This window comes from Harpia harpyja, chromosome 4 (assembly GCF_026419915.1).
Source record: "Harpia harpyja isolate bHarHar1 chromosome 4, bHarHar1 primary haplotype, whole genome shotgun sequence".
In the NCBI taxonomy this organism is placed as follows: Eukaryota; Metazoa; Chordata; class Aves; order Accipitriformes; family Accipitridae; genus Harpia; species Harpia harpyja.
In genome coordinates, this window is record NC_068943.1 from 50,796,282 (window position 1) to 50,811,383 (window position 15,102).

A 15,102-nucleotide genomic window follows, 5' to 3' on the forward strand; every position below is an offset into this window, starting at 1 on the left:
AAAATATCTAATCAGTTCTGTTTCTGTAGGATCGTTCTATTTATACTTAATCTGTTTTTTCCTCCACACAATTTCTACAATTTTGAGTCTTCCAATTTATGGGGTTTTTCCTGGTTCTAAAAAAAAAAAAAAAAAAGCCTTAAACTATGTAACAATGTAGGCATCTGCTAGCAATCTAATGCTATCACTGGTATCTCCTGAATGTGTAGAAGACAGATGCAAACCACACCTGATTTGTTTCACTTTCTTGTCCTGATGTTGTTGTACTTTTGTGGGCAGGGAAAGATAGCTCAGAAGCAGTAAACCCTCTAATACATGCTTTCATTTCAGTTTATTCATGTGAATACCTCTTCACAACAGTTCAGCAAAAACGCTTTCTCCTTAAAAAGATGCTTGTTCTCGTTTTCCTAGGCAACTATTTGGAGACAATTTTCTTCTGAAAAGATCCTTCACCCATGGCAGAACAGTGGCTGTCATACCAAGTGACAGATATCCCGAGAGCTTTGCCCAAATGGTCTCTGAATAAAGGTGCTAGCTCTCTCCAATGAGTGGTAATGGTTTCTTTGCAGCATGGGGCATCTGTGGTTTCGTTTGGTTTTTTTGAACAAAAAAACCCCAACAAACAAAATAACCCCAACCCCACCCTCCTACAGTCTGTTTTGACTTTTGCAAAGGGGAGAAACCCTGTGACATGCTTTATGGCAATCTTGAATTTGTTTGCTTTATGGTTGACCTTTCTACTGGTAATTCCTTAGCTGCTCCTTTCAGTAATGGTAAAACCACAAAGCCTGCCAGACTGATGAAGCAGAAAGGTTTGTTGTGTTAAGGCCTACTGTACTGATGGCAATATATACTTTGTAGTCATAATCTGTGTTACTACTTTTAAGTTCACTTGCAAATTATGTGGTTGCTGAAGATGTTCTGGATTTTGATTATTCTTGAACCTATTTTTTTTTTGGTAAAAGGACTGGTAGTCATTGCTTGGAAGACATGGTGGTCCCCAGTGAGCTCTAACTAGGTGTGGCGTGCTGGCAGGATGGGTGGACCCTATTAATAAAGCAAAGATAGCACAAGGTGGTTGTTTGTGATTAGAGGCATGCCCTGTGAGCCTGGGGAATAAAAAAAGCACTCATGTCCTTTATTCCCAACTTGCAGCCTAGTGGTGGTGATGGGGTGATCCACCCCTGGGTCAGCTGCATCTGTTCTCTGTACCTGCCTGGAGCAACGGCTGACTAGCCTGTGAGGTGGCCATTGCCTCTTCCCACTGTGCTATGGGGCTGCTGGTGGCTACCAACACTTGAGGCAGTGTGAGGCTCTGTCATCTCACACGGGGATGAACGCAGGAGGTGTTGCATGCTGGTTTGGGGCAAGTTTCTGTGTGTAGAAGTGATCCTTGACCTACACCTGGAAGATCCCGAGGTAAAAATGAAGCAGCCTGACTAAGGAGTGGCACTATGACAGCTCTGTGGCTTCATGACAGCTCCTGAAGTCTGTGCTGCACCCTGAAACCCCTGTGAGTTAAGATCTTTTTCTTTATTATTAATATTTTTTTTAAACCTCGGGGTACAGTCTCATCAACTACTTCTATATGCACCAAAGCACTTTAAGAAAAAAAAAAAGTAAATTGCTCACTTGCGAAGTGCGGCTCAAAAAGAGGCAAAGCCGAACCGGCTGGGGCTCCTCCAACGTCTCCGTTTCCCCCTGAAGCGAAGTGCCGGCGCCTCAGGGGGGAGCGCTGCGCGAGCGGCCGACAGCCTGAGGGGAAGCAACAAACCGCGGGCGCCTCAGGCAGGCGCGCGACACCTCCCCCACCACCCCCGCGTCGGGCTCCGCCTCGCTGAGGGGAGCGGGGCGGCTGAGGGAGTCCCGCCCCGCCGCCGGCGAGGCAGGGCGGGCAGAGCCCGCGTCCCGGCCGAAGGCGGTCCGGCCCTTCCCAGTTCCCCGCCCCGGTGTTTGCCGCGGGACGACGGCGGCCGTCCTCCTTCTCCTCCTCCTCCTGCTGCGGGCGGGTCCTCGCCGCTTGGGCCCGGCTTGCGGGAAGTTCCCAGCTAGGAAGTTCGTAGCTGGCGGAGGTGGGTGTGGGGCGAGCGGGCGGTGGGGCCGAGCGCGTGCCGCTTACTACCCCCGTCCCGTCGGCCGTTGGAGGGGAGGCCGCTGCGAGTCAGCCGCCTCGGCCTGCCGCTCAGCTGAAAGGCCCTTTGGCCCTGAGGCGGGTAAGAACCGCCCGGCGCCGCCCTGAGGGGGATCGCCGAGGGCAGCCGCGGAGAGCTGGGCCCCTGCTCGGTGCCTGTTAGCAAAGGGACATTGAGGGATATTGTTTCTTGTAAAAAACCTCAACTTCTCCTTTAATTTTCCGCTCCCTTAAGGTGTGATGCCGCCTAAGGATCGAGGCAGAGGCAAGCTGCCGGTTCCTCTGCCAAGAGACATGATCCTGAAAGACACCGAAGGAAAAGTCTGGAGGCTGGGCAGTCAGATCGGCCATGGAGGATTTGGCTTGATCTATTTAGGTAAAATACGCGTGGTGATTAGAAGGGTGACTTCTAAATTTCTTTGTAACTTTCTGACATGAATAAGACAGAATGGGTTCAAAAAGTTACTGTTGTTTACGTGCTGGTGGTCATCTGTGTTGAAGTGTGGTTTTCTGACATTTGTAGTGCCCTGTTAGGTGTCCTTGTTCAGAAGTGTCGCTGATGGTGCAGCATGTTATCCGTGGGCTGTCTAGCCCAGTTCAGTGGTTCCTAGTGCACTTTTCTATGGCGCTTGGGTGGGGTAGGCAAGTTTCTGCTGCTGTCAAAAACTACCGAAGAGCACTGCCAGGCGATGCTCTTCAAAGTAATGGTGATGCTTTTGTTAGCTGCCGCTTTGGACTTATGCCAGTCTTATGCTCTGGAGCGCTCTCTGGGTTTCTGGTTATTGGAAATGTTACCTTCTGGCCAAGACTGAATCAGTTTTCATCCAAGAAACATAACAGTAACAATAGTTAGCTGGGTGTTGCCTCCGAATTAAAACCTTTCGCCAGAGGTGGAAATGCTGTTCTTTATTTGCTCTAGCCTAGATACTTTTTTGTATTTTCTTCAGAAGAAGCTGCTGTGTTTCACTCAGCCAGTGTTTTATGAGGAATGAATGGTTCTCAAAGGCAGTTTGTAAAGCATGCTGGGTCACTGAAGAGGATATAATGTATGTAACTATTGCTGGTCTCTATGAAAGAGCAAATCCTGCTTTCAAAGCAGTGTTATGAGTTTGGGTTTTGGTTTTTTTTTTTCATGGCAAACAAATACATGCGAACTAGCCAACAGTGGCTGCTAGGGACTAAATTGAACTTGTATTAAGGCAGCAGTAAAGAATTCTCTAGAAGCAGTTTAGTACATCATTCCTGGAACCAAACATGATCTTTTTAAGTTGGAGGTATGTTAACTCTCTGTTTGGAGTATTAATGTTTAAAACTTGATAAGCAAGTCACTCCTATACATAAATCGACTTCCTTTTATGCATAAATCAGCTATACCTTTTTTTTTTTTTTTAAGCTTTTCCTTGTTGTGTGTTTCTGCCATGGAACATACAGTTTTGATTGTTACCTACTGTTGGTTTTTTTCAGTTGATCTCTTAATGATATTTCCTTCACATTGAGTGATTTGTTGGAAAATAATCTGTTAATACGCTGTTAAGCAGCATGAGCTTTCCACTTAGTGCGATTTCCAGATTTTAATAACGAGACAAGTTTTCATTAGAACAGGCGTTACATGCCTTCTCAATTTTTTTGTCTTTAGTAACTCCTTTCAAATATGCAGAGCTGTGCTAGATTCAATGTGGTTTCATGGAGGTGAAGGAGTTGTCCATCAGTGTCAAACTGTAGCATCAGGGACCTACTGTAGAGAGAAAAAGGGCACATTTTCTATAGAAGGGTTAGCATGTTTGCTTTTTTCATATTTGGAGACGTAAGTGTAGCACTTGCATGCCACTGGCCTCTTGGTGACAGATTTACTGTGATCTTTGTTACATCTGTCTGGCTATCTCATGGTGCTTGTCTGCTTTCAGCTGTTCAGGAACATTTTATATTGCACTGAAGTGTTCTTCCTCTCCCTCTTTTTTTCCTCCTTATGTCCATTATGGTTAATCACAAAGAACTGAATGGCAACTGAAGACTCATATTTTATTTCATGGTGTGATAGTCCCATATGTAGTCAGATGTTGCTTCTCTAAAATGGTTGCCCAGTTGTACTGTTCTTCCAGCTATTAATGTGTGGCTGTAAACTGCAGGAGGGTGGACAATTTTACTTGTGCATCTGGACTTAAGTTGCATCTAGGCTTCAGGTTTGAGTGGAAAAACTTTCTAGGGGGGGGGAAAAAGGTGTAAGCTGGCACTTTGTTCCACTGAATGCCTGTGTAAATGAAGCAAAAAGATTTTAGTAACAACCTAAATGCCACTGCTTTTGCTTTTCTGCAGAGTAAACATGGTCACTGAAAAACCTGGAGAAAACTAAGGCAGTGTATATATTTGCAAGTAGTTCAGGTAACAGAAGTGAATGAGTAAATGGCAGCAGTTGGTGGGTACATCTACCATTTATTTAAGTTGAGGGTTTGTTTTAGTTTGGGCTAGATGTGGTGTGGTCTGCTGCACTGAATTTCTTCACCAAGTGCATGGTTGGAGGCTGTCTGAAGGAACTGTTTTGAATGTGTAAGACAAAAAATGTTGTATTCCTGAATCACTCAGAATATAGTGCTGTCATTTGCTGTTGCAGTCAAATCACACTGGACCTTGTGGGTGGTACAGCATGTGGGATTCAGTCAGTTTCATGCAGATTTGATTAGTTTTCTGCCTGAGCACACAGACCACTGAAGTGATTTCATATATTGTGGTGTTTGTTGCAGTTTGGGTCCCACTGAACCAAGGTGGAAAGCAGTCAGTCAATTAGTTGAGAATGAGAATACAATCTGGGACCCTTGGTATTACTACTCTGTGTTTCTTCGTAAGTGACAGCATGGCTGAAGAAATATAGCTGCCACTTCTATAATGGTATTTGTGTTCATTTAAGCTCTTCTTTCAGAAGGGGTAGTGAATGTTACATGTAGCACTGAACTGAAGACTTAGTTCTCCTTGTAGCTCATCCTACAATTAAAAGAGGGAATGGGCAAGATTTATTCCCAAGTATTGACACTGACTGTAGCTTTCTTGTTTAGTCCACCTCTTTATAAATACTTATCAGAGATATTATGTAAAGTATACCATTCAGTAGCTTTTTTTGGGCTTGATCCTACTAAAGAGTTCAGCTGTCTTTGAGACTCAAGGGGAGTGAAGTAGATGATGAACCTTTGAGGGTACGATATGGATGCTTGGTGCTGAGAGGCACCTTCTTTTTCTGTGGTGTTCAGACTAGTTTTTAGTGCATATACAACAAGATGTGAGAGGACCACTAAACTTTCAGTGAGAAGCTAACCCAGAAAGAGCTGTAGAGAGGTGGGCAAGATAGGAGAGAAGAGACAGATTCGACTGCCTGCCAGATATGAACAGCACAGCCCTTTTGTAAAAGTAAAGGTTAACTCTGCTGGCTGTATCTTTTAATAAGTATTTTTACAGTAGCAGTGTAAAGATTTTGATGTCCATTGTTATAGCTTAATTTCCCATTAAGGGTACTCCATACTCCATTAATCTGCAACAATGTTCTTGAGAAATTTTACAGTATCTCTGCAAAATATATTTACAAGGGATGCATTCTGTGGAAGGTTCTGTTCACCAGATCAAAGCTGTTGAAAACCGTTTACTGATCCTGAGCCCTAGGATGCAGATAGTCTCTTCAGGTGCAGGGCTTCTAAACTTCTAGTTATGTACATGAAAGTTATCGCTATCTGTAAGTTCTGTCCTGCCTCACAAATGTTTTCCCTGGTTTCGTAATTATTCTTTCTCTTTCCTGTCTGTGCCATGTTATCTGTTTCTTTGTTGACTTGTTCCTTCCCTTGGATTCCCTTTGCATTTTTATCTCAACCAGAGCAAATCCAGTAGCAGAAGGCTTACAAATACTGATTCCTCCCAATGCTTCTGAAGAGGAGAGCTTCCTCTGCTGCCAGAAGCAATAGAAGCCATCTAGAGATGTTCTCTCAAGCATTGCTTTTGTTGTAGCAAAAGCAATGTGGATCATAAGCTGGAATTAATTACAGTGTTGTATGTTAGAAGTTTTATTTTATTTTATTTTTGTAAATGGGGCTGATTTGCTGTCAGGCATCTCAGAACTGCTACGCTTTGATAAGGGGGAGCAGAATGGAGAGCAACTGGGGAAGAATGACATTGGTGATCTCACAGCTAGTTTGTAGCCTTGTGGAGAACAGCGGCAGTACATTGGAAAATTAAGCAAGAGTTGAGGAGGGTGCTACCGAGAGCCTTACATTCTCTCATTTATCTTCCTGATCACAGTCAGTAATTAACACCAGTCTTTATATAAATCATTCTCTAGTCTTGCTGCAAGCACTCTATTAATGCACAATTTGGACTGAAAATTTAAATGCAGAAAGGTCACACAATGTTTTGTTAAAATTCCACTGTCACAGTGAAATCTGCTGTACACAGCACTATCTGCTTGAAGGCTTCTTTCTCGTGGAAACTGATGGTTCTGCAAAATATTTATTTTTTTATATATATATTTATATATGCACATGTTTGTTAGCGTCTTTTACAATAGAACTTACTACATTGTAAATGTGTTTTAATTGTATTATGTGTGTATATTGTAATGAAACTTTGTAAGTGATAGGTGAAAACTTAAGAGTTTTGAAACCATTTGAAACCTGGCTTTGCAGCAGGTGTTTGTGTGTTGCGGTTTGACTGCTATTTTTGCGTGTGTTGTTACAATATGGGAAGCTCAGGAAAGTACATACTGATAAAGCTATAACTGGTGATAATTCTGCCCTATTTGGAGATCTGTCACCAATATAGCCAGCGCACTATCCTTTTCTTTTTTCTTTTTTTTTCTCCCTCATTTTCCAAGAAGAGGCAAAGAATATCTGCTTCAACAGTAAACAGCGATTAAATGGGTGAGTATTGTCTTTTAATACCAGCAGCACAGGGAGATCTGCTGCTGGTGTAGGTAGGGAAGAGGTGTGGTTGTGGCCTTTTCTACTTTTAAGCTTGGGCTATAGTACACTCTGCCATTGATATTCTGAGGCCTGGTGTTCTGGGAATCAGGCTGAGGTGTGAAAGAAAGGTTGTCTCTATTTCAGAAAGAGTAATTTCCATGGATAATTTGTATAGCTGTGAGCAGGGGTGTACATGAGTCAGGGAAGAGAAGCGTTGATGGAAGCACGTTCTGTCATTGTCATAACGTTCATTCCTTGGTTTGCGTTAGGAAGCCAGCTTTAGCAATTGGTTCTAGAGAAATGAAGTACTTCAGCAGTTGCTTAAATTAACTTCACTGAAAATATTTACTATAGTGCAGCAAATGAATTAAAAATGCAGTAAAAATGATACCGAAAGGTATACATTCAGCATAATTTTTATAAACTCAATAGAAAGAAGAATATTAATAGCAAAACCTTGTAATTAATAGTGCTACTAGGTAACTGTCTGGTTAGGGATGGATTTTTCTTAACCTTCAGATGTTAAAATGCATTTCAGTAAAGGTCTTATTGTACCTGCAGGTGTGAATCTTCGTGTGAAAATAAATTTGTTGGCAGACAAGCACCACTTCAGGAAAGAGTCTTTTTATCTAGTCACTAATATTAGACTGTATAGATATAGGTATAGCAAGCAGATTACCTAATTTTTCACCCTGTCTGTAGGCAAACTAAATCATCAATTTAGCCTGATTTTGCTACTCGGGAGTTACTTAGGACTGACACGTGGTACAGCATTGGCCTGCACCATCTATTAAAGAGGAAATACTCTTCACCTCAATTTGTTCTTGCTGATGGCTGCTTCCTCTTGAATCTTCCTTCTTTCTTCTTTTTTTGGTCCTCCGTAGGCTAGAAGTCTTAACTTTGAAAGCATAAGTCATTTTTACCTAATAGTCTAAAGCCTGTTATGCTACAAAGTCTGCAGAGATCATTACTATTACACTTTAGTGTTCTGCCACATAATGTATTGGGTGGGGTTTTTTTTCCCCTATATGTGTGGACCTGTCATTTGGGAGCTGCTGTTGTGCTCTTCATTAGTCCACCTTGTGAGAGTTCTGGTCAGGGACTGAGACCTTGGCATGCAAACTAAAACTAGAAAGTCAAGAGAGCAGGTTTGATTTTTTGTTGTTGTTGGGTAGGTTGTTTGTTGGGGGGTTTTTTGCCTTGAGTGGGGGATGTGTTTCTGAGCAGTGTTATATGGTAACAGGAAGAGCTTTGGATGAGAGATAGGGCACCTGTTGCTTTATGGAGGGCACTCCCTTCAGCTGTCTTTGGCACCTGGACCCTACTGAAACTGGCATAGTATATTCTGAGTGAGCACCATGTCAGACTAGCAGATGGGCTGGAGCAGAATCTTGCCAGAAAAGAGTTTGTGCATCAAGTTTTAAATATTAGAGGCCTGGACTCCCATCTGAGAGTGCTGTAAGAGCAGACCATGCATAGCTTTTCTGCCTGGGGTTAAAGGATGTCATACCTATTTTAGCTTAGAGTAATTAACTTTGAAAGTCAAACAGTGGCTTCCATTGCTGTGGAATACAAAACTTTGGCTCTAGTGAATCAAGATTAAGGTTTCATAGAAAGATGAGTAAGTAGTAGTAGTGAAATTTCCTACCAGTACTGAATGCTCTTAACTTGGAGGTGTTTGCAGTTACCCGCAAAACAGTTTAGCAGTTGAACACAATTTTCTACCAAAATCAGTTTAGTTGGGTCTTGTAGAAGATGGTTTCACAATCATGGTACAGAGGGCTATGTATCTGTAATCTGTATAATAAAACTCTACATTCAAAAAGCTACCTAGAAGAATCTAGAAAAAACCCTATTCATAAACACTGCTCAGAAAAGAGTCTGTCCAGGAAATGATGATGTATCTTTAAATAACAACATGAGCAGAGAAGCAGGTCTTCCTTAGGCTATGTTAAAAACAGACTTCAAGCACCGAATGTTTCAGTTCTTGGGAAATACTGGATATTGCAAAGGTGTGGGGGGAATGCAATGTGCTTTGTTCACCTTTAAATATTTGCCTTAGTACCCTCCATATGTAGGAAGTATTTGAAGTTGTGTGTTAAATAGCAGAAGCTACTTTTTATTTATTTGTTTACATTTTGTTTTTAGTAACTATATTCATGCACCTTGGATCGTTTTTTATTGTTAGATGCTCTGAGCGACACTTCCCCCCCTGTTTGTTAGCCATTGAATTTAACAGCTCTTGGCTTGACTTAAACAGGGTCAGAATTTTTCCAGCTTTTTTTATAGGTAGGCTGTAACTTAGAAGTGTGGTATTTTTGAGGTTAGTTTTTATTTCTGCAAAAAACTAAGCTGACAATATCACTCTTCAGGATTAGTTAACCAATGAAGCAAAGCAAAAATAAAATACTAGCAACCCAAGAACTTCTGAAAATAATTTTATTCATGTTTCCCAAACAAATATATTCTCAAAATATCCAGCAGTGGCAAAGACACCAGCTGTGGACAGGAGCAGGGATGTTTTTCCAAACTGCCACATCAATGCTGTTTTCTTTTCCACTGTGCAAACTTTGTCAACAAAACTGGTTCTGTGAGAGCCATTGAAAATATTTCACCATATTCCAAATGTGACTGCCACATATTAACTGCTAAAACTACAACAAGCACGTTTGAACTGGCAAATAGAATTGGCACGTTTCTTTGTCAGACTGCATGCAATTGTGCTGTGTGGTTGTAGGAAATTGCAGTTCATCCAGAAACACCCTTTTGTTACCATGTCTTATTAACATTTAGAAAGCTACATTAATTAAGGTTGTGGCACTCAGCAACAAAACGGATGAAATTCACAATTAAAGTGGATGATAAGACCATAACTGCTGTGCCTGGGTGAAGCTAGGGAATTCTGGACATGGGTTAATTTGAGGTAAGTTATTTGCTGTGTTGTGTAGGCACAACAGTTGGAAATTATGGCAAAGAATGCGAATCTTCCTGCACTGATTTATTTCAGAGTGCATTTTAAATTCGTATGCTTTTCACTGGCATGGTAGCTACGATTGTGGGATGAAGGGGAGGAAGGGGAAACAGAGCTGTGTCCTTTGCCCTTTGCAAATGTTTTGTGAGACTCATCTTGGCATGAGATGGAAACAGCCACAGCCCCCTACGCAGCTTCATCTTGCGCCAGTGTTCCCAGTTAACAACTATGCAGACAATGGTTTTGATTATATGCATACATCAGCACCCCTCCCCCAAAATGCAGGGAGATTGTGCATCTCTAGTTGGTAAAAGCAACATAAACTGTAAACTGGGAACACTCACACTTGTTATGCTATTTCAAGATATCCTTTGCAAACGTAATCTCGCCGTATAGTGCTCCTGGTACTGTATGTGTGTACTTATATGCCATCAGAGACCTCCTGCCTATCAGCATTGCTCTCCTGCAGGGTCTCTGCTTACTGTCCTGCAGTCTAGCATTTAACTGATTGTAATATTATAAATAGCCATGTGCTACCACACAGAACGAGGCTAGCACATGGCTAATTACGAGTATACAGTAATTAACTATGAGCTAAACTCACAGGAGAGTATGTGGTGGTGGTCTATGAGGTATGTAATCAGACTGTTTGTTAAACCTTGGGAGCCTTTCCACTCTGTTAAGTAACTATACATAGTAATGAGACAATTTTTTAAAAACCATTTATGTATGTTTATGGAAAAAAAATAGCCTGTCTTATTTCTGAGTTGCGGCTAAAGTATTGTTGCCTGATATATGAATGGTTAATTAAAATGATGTAACAAAAGGTATGCATGCAACTTCTGCTTATCTGTATGTATGAGATTAATTGTCTAAGCATTATCTATGTAAGAAGTTCAGAATGTTATTAACTGTGAATGTTATGCCTTGTTTCATGTATGTGCAGTAAAAACAATAATACCATTTCTCCTTTTGTGGATTTGAATGTCACATTACTCATTTTGTGGAGCTTCTGTTCCTGTATGTTGTTAAGCTTTGTCTGACTCTTCTCCCTTTTCACATTCTAATGATTGCCAGTTAGTTTTGGTTTTATTTTTCTTCAGGATGTTCTTTGAGTGTGACTCCAAAAAGCATCCACACTGGCATAGTGTAAGAACCATGGGGGTTAGGCCCTTTTGCTGGGCTACCTCCCGTTAATTGCTCTTCTTCATTACCCTAACAGCTGTTACTGTCTGTTCCAGATTACCATGAATGAGGCCTCTCTTTATAAAATGTCAAGATGTCTACAGGGAAGTTAGATCAGACTCTTTCAAATACATTTAAATTTGATACTTCTCTATACCTATCAAACCTCTGTTAAGTAACTTGGTATTAAAATACATTTCCTTATACACAGGTTCTTTTCTGATCTGTGTCAGTAAGGGAGCACATCTAATTCTGTTTGGGTAATGTGATGCTGTTGAATACAATGAAAACACATGGGATGTGTTCCTTTAAACTAATGTCTGCAGCTATTAACTCATAGTGTACGTGTTGCAGAGAAAGATAAAGACTTCAAGCACCTGTGCCTTAATTCCCAGTTCTGTACAATAATATGGTAAGAACACAGTTTACCAAAATTTCCTTCCTGGTTGTGTGATAGTTTTAAATTGTATTCTGAATGTGACTGCTACCCGTTTGAGTCTACGGATAGTTCGCACCTTACAGAGCTACTGTTTTAGGATATGTTCATTTTATCTTAATGTGTTATTAGCACAGAAGCATTCACATGGGGAAATGTCAAGCAGAAGGCAGTGGGGACCCCGCAGGTGTTTGGGGTGTGTATGCTGCCAGATTCAACCCAGGTGCTGAATAGAATTGAAGGAAGATGGCAGCTGAAGGAGTCTGTTCATTGTAAAAATATTTTTATGCCCTCAATTTTTATACCATCAAAAAATGTAAGCTTGGATGGTTTGATTAGGTCCAAGTTTACTTGATTTTTATTATGCGGATAAAACTAGTCTATTTTTGTGTGTGCTGATAGTTGAAGTGCTTCACACCTGGACTGTTGTTGGTATTTGATCATTATAAGAAGTTTGAAAGGGACACTTATTTCCTAGGAACTGTATTCTTTTTAGTTTTTTTCAGTGATGATTCTAAAAGATGATTTAGTCTCATTAAATTTTAATCCCAGTGTAGCTGCATGTAGCTTCAGTAGTATCAGAGAGAACTAATAGTTCTCTCAGGGTCAGAAGAAAATAGGATTGCATTGTCTGTGCAGAGAGGTTCTGTCTCCTGGGCTGTAATTGGCACATGTGGTCAATTATTGTTTTGAAATCTCTACTTGCACTAAGAGGCACAATCCCTCATCTCCCCTTTAGGCAGGTGGTGGCTGTGCTGTCCCTAACTTAGGCCGGTGTCTAAATAATGTCAGAATAGAAATCAAGGTTCTACGGCCAAATTAATTTGTAATAGAGGAAAGCAGACAATCCTGTCTACAGGCATAATGTAGGTCACAACTTTTAAGCGGTGTCTTTGTCACGACAGTGGATTGACAGCAACCAAATACAGAGCTTATCCAATTGACTGGAATGACTTAAACATAGTCTGGTATAATGGAATACCTCATTGTGGTACAAACGTGCAATAGGGACATCCTGCTTACTCCTTAATTAGCATTGAAGGAGAGAGTTCTGAAAACGTGCGTTAAAATTGCTTCTGTACTTGTTGATTAAAACTTCTGTGTGTGCGTGTGTGTGTTGTTTTCATTTTCTTTTTCTTTGAACTTGGCAAAACTCTGACCTTTAAAAGCAGGAATTCAAACAAAATGTTGGATATCTTTGTCATGGTTTTTTTTGGTCACCTAATGCAATGTTAGGTAGGTCTTTGTTTGCAATTACATTTTGTTGCATACAGCTTGATCCCCATCTCTTTCTCATTTTGCAGCTTCCCCTCAGACTCATGTTCCTGTAGAAGATGATGCAGTGCATGTAATTAAAGTGGTAATATGTAGATCTCATTTCTAAATTGTTAACTTGTATGCGTTTCTTTCTCTTAATTATCTATCCTTATTTTCAACATTGGGTCTGTATTGCATGCTTGTGGCTTTTGTTTTTTTCCCCTGTTTTTTTTATATCTTGATATACTTTCCCTGCTTGGGGATATATTTGGTGTTTCTGTGACACACAGTATTTTCTTGACTTGATTCTTTCCTTTCCTTGATTACTGCCCTCAACAGTTTAGTAAGGAAAAGTAGACTATGAACTTAGACACACCTGATCTACAGTATTTCTGAAAATAGTGTCTTAAATAATTCCTGAAAGAATCAGAGTTGTTTATGAAAATGTGTTGCCAAACAACTTTTCAGCTGCTTATTAAAATTACATTTCAGATGGCATGGTATATGGGAGGTAGGGAAAAAAAGGGGTTTCATCCCCTTTGAATTTCTCATACACTTTTCTTTAGAAACTGTTGTCTTTCTAATGCATTTTATGATACTAAGTTTATTTATTTCTCAATAGGAATATCTTGAAAATGGACCCTTATTTTCTGAACTGAAATTTTACCAGAGGGCTGCAAAACAAGAGCATAGTAAGTAATATATCAGTTCTGGTTCAGGTAGATTTAAGGACAAGTTTGGGTTTAACTGCTTCTAATAAGAACTGTTGCTTTAGAGCTTGATAGCCAACTCATTTCACATACACTGAACTAATCCTAGTTGGTGCTATAATAATTTTAGATTGCTATAGGTTTCTTTACTTGGATGTCATCCTTGTCCTTTCTGATCAGAAGGGAGAACAGAAACATGCCAAATTTATTATGTGTGCACTTCAGAGTGCACAACGATGAATGGAAAGAGGCCAGCCTTAGAACAGAGGTACTACATGGACTAATTGGTGACCGTATTTCTGCTAGTAACTATTTCCATGTGCAGAGCTAAGAGTGTGTGTAATCATCACAGGATTTAGTAGTAATCAAGGCACTTGATTCTGCAGACACTTGAGCATGGATGTGATTTATTCATGGGAACCATCCTAAAGACTTTAGATGACTTAGATTGCTGGTAGACATAAGCACTTTTGATAGCTTGAAGCATTCTGTATTGAATAACGTAGAGCTTCTAAAGGAATTATTTCTTCAGCTATTGATAATTGCTTATCTGCCTTCTAAGGGAACAAAGTGTTTGCTAGAACAAAAAACTTGTTTTGCAGAACGTAGAGAACTTCAGAGTGAAGTTGTGGTCTGAATTGTTTGCTACACAACCTGCCAAATAAGCCTTATTTGTTTCATTGTTTCATTTAAAGTCTTGGCTTGATAGCTAAAACAAAAACAACAAAAAAACCCCACACCAAACCTGAAATTCTCTAGCTACCTTTAACCCAATGTTATCTTTTTTTATTATTACAGTAAGAAAATGGATGAATCTCAAAAAAATAAGATGTTTAGGAATTCCAGTGTTTTGGGGATCAGGCTTGGCTGAGTACAAGGGAAAAAGGTAACAAGATGAATTGTAATTAAGCCTCAAATTGACTGAAGATCCATTTTCAACAAAATCGAGATAAGTCCTTTCAATCTGACACAAACTTGCAGTCTTGTCTTAAAGGATTCCTCCCTTTTATATATTTCCTGATAGCTATAGATTCATGGTCATGGAGAGACTGGGGGAAGACCTTCAAAGAATCTTTGAAGATTGTGGAAAGAGATTTAAGAAGGAGACTGTTCTGCAACTTGGGGCACGAATGGTATGTATAGAGAGAGAGGAAATTGCTATGTCTCACACTTGCTGAGTTCAGCTAGAAAATTATCTTTCTAGTGTTGTTCCTTTAGGTAGCTCTTGAGTTTAGAATTAAACATGCATAAATGCTATGTGTTTTCTTATTTTTCTTTTTTTTTTTTCTTTTTTTTAAATAAAATGAGTATTAAGTAGAAAATCGAGACCCCCTGCAGACTGGAAGTTGGTGGGCTTAAACAGAATTTTTTTTTAATAGGTTAAAACATAAACCATACACTTCAAAATATATGTCTAGACTGAGATGTGTAAGCCTATTCTCATATGCTTTAACATGTATTGATTTTTTTTTTTTTTT

The 15,102-nt window shown here is 40.2% G+C and overlaps 1 protein-coding gene across 1 annotated transcript in view; it reads left to right on the plus strand.

Annotated features, from left to right (window-relative positions):
- Nucleotides 1–1,868: 1,868 nt before the first annotated feature.
- Nucleotides 1,869–15,102, plus strand: part of VRK2 (VRK serine/threonine kinase 2) — a 46,515-nt gene continuing 33,281 nt past the window's right edge. Inside the window, 6 exon segments of the mRNA XM_052783999.1 lie at nt 1,869–2,072; nt 2,367–2,507; nt 12,962–13,017; nt 13,537–13,606; nt 14,423–14,510; nt 14,649–14,757. Of these exon segments, the coding sequence (XP_052639959.1) occupies nt 2,372–2,507; nt 12,962–13,017; nt 13,537–13,606; nt 14,423–14,510; nt 14,649–14,757 (459 nt within the window). The 5' untranslated portion in view covers nt 1,869–2,072; nt 2,367–2,371.